Genomic DNA, 10,827 nt, shown 5'->3' with positions numbered 1-10,827 from the left:
ATTATTAACATCTTATAATATTTAGTGTTATTAGTTATTAATATGTAAGTATTTACCTGAAAAATGAATAATGCAAGTACTACTATTAGCATGCGCATATGCTTATTAGTAATATGTGATTTTCCATGAGAACTAGTTTCGTATATTAACCTTATTAAATTATTTATAATTTATTATATTAATGTAATATTGTTAATATTATTGATTTTTTTCACGTTTATTAATTTACCATATAGTTGATATTATAATGTTTTATTTATTAAAGATTACCGAACTTTAATATAATATGATTAAGAATAAATAATTGAGATGATTTTTTTTATAATTAATAATAATAATTACATGTAAATATTGAAGTATGTGTGATTGAGAATAAGAAATTTTTTGTAATGAATAGTAATAGTTGATTTTTAATAATATATTTGAAATTATCAATTTTTTTTTTTAATATTTTTTCGTTTTCTAAGTTATTCGTTTTAGTTGTGGTATTTTATTTTCTTGATTCTTTTTCTAACTTAAGTAATTGAAATATTTTGGAGTTTTATACGTATTGTTGTATAGAAGATAATTTCAAATTTGCAAAAATTTATATTTATAATAGAATTTTGAAATTAAAATAAAATTAGATTGCATTATCACTAAGTTTTTCTTTTTATATGTCTAAAATTATTAGTGATTGTTTCATTTCGATCTTTTGGATCTGGTGGTTGATTGAATTAATTGATGACATCGAATGAATTGATTCTGAGGTGGGTCATGATTCCTTGGTCTTTATTTCTTCCAGTGTCCTCCTAGGGTAGTTAAGTTCACTATTCTATTGTTGAATGAGATTCTTGTGATCTAAAATTATTTCCAATTTTGTGGAGAGTGTTGTTGCTAGTTGACCTATCCGCACGCTGAGAGTCTTAAAAATTTCCTAGAGCTCCCACAATTTTTTGTTTTTTTGGTGCCCTTTGTTACTTGCCTTTGTTTTCCACCTTCTTGTGCCACCATCCCACGACCTTTGATGCTCATTCAAGATTTTAAAATTTTCTTCAAGCCTAAACTCTCTCAAAAATCCATGAAAATGTTGCCCTCAACTCAAAGACCTTTGCAAAATAATGTCTAGCAAAAATGAACAAAGATTCATCCACATTTATCCACATTGTTCTATATCATATTAAATTCCTCATCAAATTATGTAGTCTAAAATGGGATGTCACCAATTTTACATGAGCAAGGCGCCTCATCCCAAATTCCTCCATGATTAAAAATTTATGCCATCTGATGCATCACTACATTCTTTCTCCTACTTCCTATGAGTAATTAAATTCAATAAGAATAGTTAATGTCAAGGTTTCAAGGGTCACTCATGGAACCAGATGAAATGACTAGGTTCCATTCACCCAAAAGGTTCTAGATCTTGGTTTCTTAGATTTCTAGTCCATCTTCCATAATGTTTAGATCCCTTAGCATATGATAAGCTTCAAATTCTGAAAGCAAGGATAGGCTCTTCATAATCCTTTTGAGATTTATAATCTCAAGTCCGCTGGAGTTTTGATCAAATTCAGCTGATGAATGATGTTTTTTTTGACAAAAATGGTTATTTTTTATTTGGAAATCAAAAAAACAGTTGCCGAGGACTTAAACACTGATACACTATAGATCCTTGTTATAGTTAGCAGGGACAGTAGAATTGGAAAGCCCACTGAAAGATTTACATTGTGGTTGCAGAAAGAGGATTGAAGGAGGACTTGAATTGCTCCACTGCTTTGCGCTTGCAGAGAGGAGACCCACCGCGCCGGAATGCCAGTTCAACCCGTGGATCACTGCAATTTCTTTTTGAATTGTTTGGAGATCGCTATGTTGTGATCAAGAATTCCAAGATCGGAAAATAAAGTAAAACGGATCTGCAACTCTAAAAAAGCGAGTAGAAAAATGATATCGGGACCGGGTTCAAATCGGAAATCACAATTGGAGTAAGGCGGGGGGTAGGTCCATCGCATAGGGATGCAATGGGGGCCAGAAGCGAAAGGCAATAGACTGAGATAAATGTATGGTTGAGTCTGGGCTCTCATCGCGCATCACATGTCGCAATGGCGAATGGTATTGCTTTGGTTGGGAATTGTGATGGGGCAGATGCGAAATGGCAATATTCTGGAATAAATGAGAGGTCGGGTCCGGGCTCTCATCACACATTGCATGTCGCAATGGCGAATGGTATTGCTTTGGTTGGGAATTACGATGGGGCGGATACGAAATGGCAATATACTGGAGTAAATGAATGGTCGGGTCCGGGCTCTCATCGCGCATCGCATATCGCAATGGCGATTGGTTAAAGTTTTGGATGGGAATTGCAATGGGCGGTTGTAAAATAGCAATAACTGGAATAAATGAATGGTCAGGTCCGGGCTCTCATCGTGCATACATATCACAATGGCGAATGGTTAAAGCTTTGGATGGGAATTGCGATGGGGCGGATGCGAAATGACAAGAAATGTAATATAAATATGAGGCCCACTTAAGAGGATCGAACTCGAAGCTTTGGACAGCGAAAAACAGAGGCCCAGGCATCTCCAGAATTAAGGAACGTTGTAGTCCGATTCAACCTCATTGACTAACAGGGATCTCCTGCTCCGGATAGAGGCTAGGTTGGCTGCCAGATCTGCCTGTGAGTTTAACTTTCTCAACACATGATAGAAGGAGATTTTTTGAAACTTGGGCAACACTAGTCTAATTTTTTTGAGGATGGGGGCTAACTACACCTGAGAAGGGATCTTTTGAGAGTTCATAGCCTGAATAATTAGTCTGGAGTCTCCAAAGACTGAGATGGAGAGGAGATTCCTCTTAAGAGCCAGATTTAGACCTTGCCACAGAGCTAGAGCCTCTGCTCTGTTGTTTGTTTCATGCCCCAGACCCCAAGCAAATCGCAGCTCAGTTGAGCCATCTGGGCTTAAGATAACTCCACCTCCACCCGCCTTTCCTAGGTTGCCTTTAGAGGCCCCATCGAAGAAAAGGCAGTGGTCATCCAAAGCAGATCTCCATTTGATGAATTCATGTTCTTCCAGACGGATTTCCCAGTGAGAAGAGGCTTTAGCAGGAGGAATGGGTCTATTCTGATGATTAGGAACAAGCTCTTTTAACCATTGATCTTCCTCACTGTCCAGAGTCGTGCCATTTCTTATGGTGGGTTTGGTTTCTAAAGCCTCCCCCAACAGGGCTTTGATCTTAGTGATAATTCTGACCGGGTTGCAACTCTCCTCCCTAAAAATTCTGTTGTTCCTCTCCAGCCACAGTTTCCAGCATGTGAATTTGGGAATCCACATCCAACCAGTCTTGAGAAGGTTTTTTTTGGAGAGACAGAAGGGGGATAACTTGGCCCAGTTTCGAAGAAGGTCATGGATATTTCCTGGGAGCTCTATATTGTCAGGTCCTAACATCAGGACACCCCTCCAAACTTCTTGAGCAAAGGGGCACAATAAGAACAGGTGATTATCCGTTTCTTCATCCGAAACACAAAGAGGGCATCTGGAGGGACCTGCCATTCCACGCTTCCTCAGGTTATCACCAGTGAGGATACTTTTATGTGCCATAGTCCAAAGAAGTCAATTTTGGGGAGAGCAGGAAAAGACCAGATAAATTTCCATTGAGTTGGCTCTGGGGGGACGCTAGGGACAACCATCAAAATTTTGTAACCTTCTACTACTGAGTAAGAGCCTGACAGATAACCCCACCCTCTTTTGTCCTTAGAAGAGGCCTTTAGGGGAGATTTTCCTTGGAGTAGATCCAACAATAACTTGGCTTCACCATCTAGCCAATGAGGGACCTCCCCCAAATTCCAACCATCCCATAGACTTTCTGCATCATTTGTCCATTTGGAGATGTCCCAAAGAGTTTCTAGATTGTTGGCCTGAAGCCAAACTCTGATATTTTCCAGATCTGCCATCTGATTCAAGGGCTGATCTCCAAGAATCGAGTATTCCCATATTTTATTTTTTTCCCATTACTTGGGATCCAATAAAGCTTATGACTGAACTATTTCATAGCTTTGAGACAGAGTTTGAAAACTGGAGAACCTTTGGTTATTCTAGGAGGCTGGTCCAAACACCTCAAACACTACCCATGAAAATATTTTTTCCACAGAACTCTATTGCTCCAACTAGGATTCCCGAAGACAATGTTCCAAAGGAGCTTGGAGCCCAAAGCAAGATTTTGGGCTACCAGATCCCGCATTTGTAGACCTCCTTCCAAGAAAGGCTTCTTAATAGTGTCCCAATTTACTAAATGAAGCCTTCTTTTGTTATTTTTCCCTCCCTCCCACAGAAATCTTCTAAGGAGACCATCCACTTTACTGATAAAGGTTTTAGGAGCTAGTAGAATGGAATTCTAATAAGCCAGGAGAATTATGAGAATAGATTTCATTAGGATTACCTTCCCAGCATTATTCAACCATGAGGCTCCCAAGCTTGAGTTCTGAGTTTTAGCTTGTCTAGCAGGGGCATCCAGTGAGCTACCTTAGGATTTGATTTGAAGATTGGGATCCCAAGGTACTTAAATGACTCCTAGGTCAGGTTTCTTTCCATTTCTAAAAGCCTTTCTATGTCTGTCAAATCCTTGGTCGAGCAGTTCCAGCCAAAGATCATGCATTTTAGATAGTTAATCTCACTACTCGAAACCTCCTTATAAATGTCCAACTCTTTCTTGAAGGTTCTAGTAGAATTTATGCTAGCTCCTCCAAGTAATAAAATATCTTCAGCAAACTGGGCATGATTTATGTCTTTAACATTTTGAGCCATTCTCAGGCTTGGTAGAGTATGGATCTGTTGACAGTAGTCTACATGGAAGCTGAGCACTGAAGCTTGAATGGTGTAAAGAAGCGGGGACAAAGGGCAACCTTGTCTTAGCCCCCTCGAGGCCTGGAATAAATCCGTTGAACGACCATTAACCAGAGGTGCTATCCAAGGGGAGGTAATGTAGGCTTTCATCCAAGTTATGAGAGCTTTAGAGAAGCCAAATTTCCCCATCACCGAGAACAGGAATCATGTCTCACCCTGTCAGAGGCATTTGTTAGATCTAGCTTAATTACCATGCCTTTCTCTTTTCGGTGACATCTTGAATGAATTGCTTCTTGCACCAGCAAAATATTGTCAAGAATCTTTCTCCCTTTTATGAATCCTCCTTTGCTTTTAGGGATGATGACCGGCAGAATTTTCTTAAGACGGTTTGCTATTATTTTTGTAATCAGCTTATAACTTGTATTACACAAAGAAATGGGCTTGAATATGCTAAAATCGGTGGCGTCTTTGTCTTTGGGAATCAAAGCAAGGAAGGCTAAGTTGGTGCTGCCTCCAATCTTGGTACAGGTTTGAGATTTACGGATCATTCTTAGAAGGTATTTTTTAATTGTGGGCTAGCAAGTCAGATAGAACCTTGCTGTGAATCCATTAGGGCCCGGGGCTTTATCCAGGTCCATGCAATCCAGAGCATTTTTAATCTCATTCATACTGATCGGAGCAATCAGCATGATATTGTCGGAATCTTGAACACAGTGAGGAATAAGATCAATCGGATAGGCATGAGAATCGATAGGAGGGTCTTCCGGGGCAGAATAAAGATCTTTGAAGGAGTGGGCTGCTCGCTTTATGCCGCCAGAGTCTTTAATCACTATGTTTTGATAGTGAATTTCATTTACTGTTTTGAAGTGCTTGTGTGCTTCAGCTTGCTTATGGAAGTAGCTTGTATTTTTGTCTTCGGCCTGTAACCAAAGATTTCTGGACTTCTTTCTCCATAACTCTTCTTCATCCCTACTTTCTTTATGGAGATCTTTTTGCAGCTCTACTTCTTTTTGAAGAAGGGTTTGCGTTACATCAGAATTCTCCATTGTTAATTGGTGGCCTGCTAAACTATCATGCATCTCCTTTCTTTTGGCGGTGGGCGTTTTCAACCTTTTAGCCCACATCTTGAGCTCCCTTTTGAGTCTCCTCATTTTTTCTTCCCACACAAAGAAAGGGGATCCTTGAACTTGCTGGTTCCAGGCCTCAGAGACCACCTCTTGGAATCCTTCTTGATGAATCCACAAAGAACTGAATCTAAAGGGAATGGGGCCAAGATTTCCATCCAAGGAGAGCTCAAGCAGAATGGGTTTATGGTCAGAGGTGTAGTTCGGCAGAATTTTAGAGGAGGCCATTAGACCACAAGTCAAGAAGGAGGATTGGACTAGAAATCTGTCCAGACGAGCAGCAATGTGGCCTGGGCCTAACCTTTTGTTTGACCAGGTGAATTTCCCAGATGTGGGCTTGATATCCTCCAAATCCCAATCTAGAATGAGGTCTTCAACCCATTCTCTAGCTGGGTCCCTGACCAGTGAGCCCCCCTTTTTCTCTTCTATAGTTAGTCTAACATTCAGATCACCTGCAATAATAATATTTTCTAGATTGTGCAATAAAAGATAGGACTGGAGCGAGTCCCAACACGTTTTTTTCTTAGAAGGTAAAACCGGAGCATAAAGATTGAACATACTTACTTGGTGGCCAGATTCTTTATGGAGGAGCTTAGTGAGTAGCCAATGGGGGCAACATTCTTCGTGAATCAGATCATATTTGGAGTTGTCCCAAAAGGAGGCAATCCCTCCAGAGGCGCCTCTGGCGCTGATTGCTCTCCCTTGGCCTTTATGCAAGAAACTTTGCTTACCTGGAGGAGTAGAAGGTCCTCCAGTTTTGTCTCCTGGATGAGAAGGATTTCAGGTGAGTACAGCCTCACAATGTCTTTCAGATCTTCTTCTTTCAACTTGCCGCTTAATCCTCTACAATTCCAGGAGACGTATTTCATTATTTACTAGCATGGGAGGTTGTGGCTCCTTTTGGAGCCTTACCATGCTTGCACCTAGATCTGGTATTCATCATTCCTTTAAGAGCTTTCTAAGAGCCTTGGAGGACTTCCAGATAAGTTTTCTCCTCTCTCTGTTTCTTCTTGGACTTTCGGCCCCTGGCTGACTTGATAGGAGTGACTTGCGAGTTGTCTGAATCTGAGACTCCATCTTCTGAATCTCCCTCAGAATCGAAGCCCAGATTGATGTGCTCCCAATTTTCTTCTTTTTCCCCTTTGTTCATCCTCTGATGGAGGAAGAGATGACTTTGCTTCAGCTTCTTCTGTTTTCTTCGACGGGTCTTTTGGTTCCTCTTGGATCTCAATGGCATTTGTCTTCTCCCCAGACGAAGAGCCCTCTTTAGGAACTTCTTTGGCTTTTGGTTTGGGCTGGGGCTTCACCAATGGCCCTGAAATTTTCTTCTCAGTTAGTTTTGGGACTGATTTGCCCTTTTTGATTTCTTTCCATCCTTCTTCGTCAACTTTGTCCCTAGTTGGAGCTTTTGGGCAGTTTCTTTGGAAGTGTCCATGTTCATGAAAGGTTCTGCATTTGAACGGCAATTGCTCGTAGTCCAGTTTTTTATAGTGATGCCATTCTCTGACTGTAAGTTTTACTGCTTCGGGTAGTCCAACTTCCAGATCGACTTCCACACAAATTCTTGCGCAGGTATATTGGCCCTTGTTGTCTGCTTTGTCAATGAAACGGCCGAGACCATTTACAATCTTCTTCAAGGTGTGATAGCTCCAGCAATGGATCGGAAGATTGGGAAGCCGGACCCAGACTGGGACCTCTTTAGGGGAATCGACTGAGGGATCGAAGTCAGGGGTCCACTTATTAAGATACAGACCCTGATTTCCCATAAAATACAGACCGTTTCTGAAAACCAAATCTCGATCTTCTTTGGAGGTGAACTCGAAAGTGAAATACCCTCTGTCGACAGCATAGAAGATCACATTGTTTTCTAGCTGGGGCCTCTAGTTGCATTGGATCCAGTCGTCTGTTGTTTTTTTTATGGCCAATGACCCTGAAATTGTCCTACCAACCCTCTGTCAGCCAAGGCTAGGGCGATTTTTATCGGTTGGTCTTCTAGCAGGGCGATCTCAGAAATTTCCTCCAACTTTTTGATAAATTTCGGGACTTCTGGAGTCAAATGTTTCTTCCCTTTCTGTGAAAGAAATATTCTAAAAGCTTCTTCTGATGAGATAGGCAGGGTGGGAGAGGGCTCCCCACCCCCTAGCGCACTCAGGGCGGCGGAACTCTCCTCTGCGATCACAAAACACTAACGCTGAGCCAACAGAAGCACTGGCCAGAGGAGGGGGGCAGAGCCCGATTGTGGGGATGCCGAGAGCGGAGGTTGAGAGCCCAGTAGCAAGGGTTGCCAGGCAGGAGGCCTACGGAGGGCTGCAGGAGTCGAGGAAGCAGGGGTGCGGGAGCTCCAGAACAAAACGCGTGCGAAACAAATGATGGTCTCAATCTGGATTGGATAGAATTTAGCTAATGAATGATGTTAATTGAGCCCTCAATTATAACAATTTTATTGATTGGAATACTTTGCGATAGATTTAATCCTTTCCACAATGCATACCATTTTTCTTGATTATGTGATGTTATTTTTCCAGTCCTTTTGGGCTAATGATTGCCTCCCATGCCTGTCATCCTGAAATTTCTTATATTGTTAATATAGTTCACAATAAGGAATATATAATTTCTTTGGTACTATTATTATAATTGAGTATATAAAATCATAAGATAATGTACTAAATTATAATAAGTAGTAATTAATGTGTAGATTTATATGAATACAATATTTGAGATATTACTAATATAGATATATCTAAAACTTAGATCTATTATGTGGGAAGTGGGATTCAATTCCTTAGGTGTAAGATGTAAATTTTTACTCACAATTTAGATTAAAAAAAAAACTCTATCAAGAAGTAATCTCCCTTTACAATAAATGGATATTTTTTCAAATATTTTAAAAATTTTAAGTAAGATAAAGCTATATTGATTTATTTTATTATGATTTAGGGTAGTTCAGGTAAACTTAATTAAACTCAATTTACCATGGGATGTAGCCTATTTAAAGGTGTGAAGACTCGATTGTAATTTTCCTTTGGGTTGGGAATAGTAGATTTATTATTAAGAGCCAATGTGGAGGAGATGTAGTGGCACGTTAGATGAAACATTAGATAAAAAGTAATAATAATAAATCATATTGTAACCACAATTAAAAAAGTAATAAAGCCAATAATTCAATGATATGCATATCATACTAGAAAAATAAATTAAAAAGGGTATAAAACATATCAAAGAAAAATGTTAAGTGCATATATATCTATATATATATATATATATATATATATATATATATATATATATATATATATATATATATATATATATATATATATCTGTGTGTGTATGTATTATTAGGGTTTTAATAATAATAATTTTTTTTTCTATATATAAATATGTGGAATTTATATACATATAAATAGTATTATTAGGAACTAACATATATTCATTTCAACTTTAGATCTATTAAACACCTAGAAGAATCAAATCTCTCGAGAATGCAAATTTTTCTTCAAGTTTTACACTCAAACATATATTTCCATCTTGAGAGACTTGATTTGTCTCAGCGCTTCATAGATCTAGAGTTAAGATCGATTTATTTTGGTTTTTACTAACATTATATCAGAGTTGTGGTGAAAAAATATTATCTAAATCTCATTAGAGCTGACTAAAAAGGAGTGTTTGATATTCAGTTTTGAAGTTCACATGGGTTAGTGAAGGAAATGTACAAAAGCATACTTGTTGGCATTGTTGTTAAAGAGGTGTGAAGGCATTCACCAAAAGTCCGCGCTTTGAACTATGAGTGGAATAAATGACAAGGGAATTTTGGTTGGAATGGAGGTTGTTAGACGCAAATAATATTGTATTAGAGTAGGTAAGGTTATTATTGATAGTACTGAAGCATTGGCTCAAGGTGAGAGATCTAGAGCGGAAATAAGAACAAGAGTAAACCAAAAGCATGATGTGTGTGCAAACATGATTCCTTTAAATTGAAAGAGACCTAGGGTGTGTAGTGAATATGTTGTTTCCAAAGAGTTTATGTAGCTTTTCTTGAGGGTTTGAATGATGAAAACATAAGCGAGATGTGACACAATGTTGATGTGGTTTGACAGGTTGAAAATACAAAGGTCAAGTTAGAGTAAGGAGAAATCTTCTTGATCAATGTAAGGATCACAATGTTGATGGAAATATATTATTAATGAGGTTAGATCTAGAAAGAAAGTGTTAGGGCTAGAGTAGTGAGAAGATGCTTCTATGAGGTTGAAATTGTTAAGGCCAAAGCAAGAGCAATAAAGTCCAATGAAATTGGTGAAACTGTTAAGATCAAAGTAGTAGTGAGTAGGCCATTTAGTAGGAAACTAAAGATTTCATGTAGAGAAAATCCAATGGATAGTGCGTGGTTATGGTTGCCAAAGGTTATGGAGGCCTGAGAGAAATATGTTGAGGAGAAACCTCGAGGGTTGTGTGCAGGCTACAAAGAATTCCTAGGGTTCTAAGCATGCATTTGTAAGGAATCACATGGATATTTTTTGTGAAAATGGTGTTGGAAGGCTAGGCCAAGGTATGAATCAACACGAGATAGAGATATCACATGAGGGAGTTAGGTAGTTGCATGGATGAGAGAATATAGATGGAGTCAATAGTTTCAAGGTTTGGTGAAGGAGCCAACATGTGATGGGGAGCCACAATGGTGCATGAACACCATTGAGGTTTTTTATTCCAAGTTGTAAATCCTAGCCATAGGTCGGTTGTATTCCCCAAGTTTTTTGTAAAACCTATTAATGATGCATACATGTGGAGTGTAGTGGGGCATGAATGATCAAGTTATGGAATGGACCACTAGAATAGGTATGAGGGTGACATTTCTATCCATATTGCTAAGGGGATGTGAAAGCTTAGGATGT

General features: G+C 39.0%; 1 protein-coding gene across 1 annotated transcript; it reads right to left on the bottom strand.

Moving 5' to 3' along the window:
* Nucleotides 1-2,561: 2,561 nt before the first annotated feature.
* LOC149165626 (uncharacterized) lies at nt 2,562-3,572 on the bottom strand. Its single transcript, XM_089429883.1, has 2 exons — nt 2,805-3,572; nt 2,562-2,648 (listed from the first exon to the last, which is right to left on the bottom strand). Exons 1-2 carry the CDS (start codon nt 3,570-3,572, stop codon nt 2,562-2,564), a joined length of 855 nt encoding a protein of 284 aa, XP_089286009.1.
* Nucleotides 3,573-10,827: the final 7,255 nt, after the last annotated feature.

Source organism: Pinus tabuliformis, chromosome 5_1 (assembly GCF_031772625.1).
Source record: "Pinus tabuliformis cultivar Carrire ecotype Pingquan chromosome 5_1, CPIR1, whole genome shotgun sequence".
In the NCBI taxonomy this organism is placed as follows: domain Eukaryota; kingdom Viridiplantae; phylum Streptophyta; class Pinopsida; order Pinales; family Pinaceae; genus Pinus; species Pinus tabuliformis.
The sequence above is the reverse complement of the archived record's forward strand: the minus strand, read 5'-3'. Positions and strand labels throughout refer to the sequence as shown.

What these genes read in the sequence shown, in the direction of transcription:
- LOC149165626 (XM_089429883.1), bottom strand. Translation starts at nt 3,572, where the DNA reads ATGGCACATAAAAGTATCCTCACTGGTGATAACCTGAGGAAGCGTGGA. An exon ending in GGAATCTCCTCTCCATCTCA is followed by an intron (nt 2,649 to 2,804) that starts GTCTTTGGAGAC and finishes TTAAACTCACAG; the next exon opens with GCAGATCTGGCAGCCAACCT.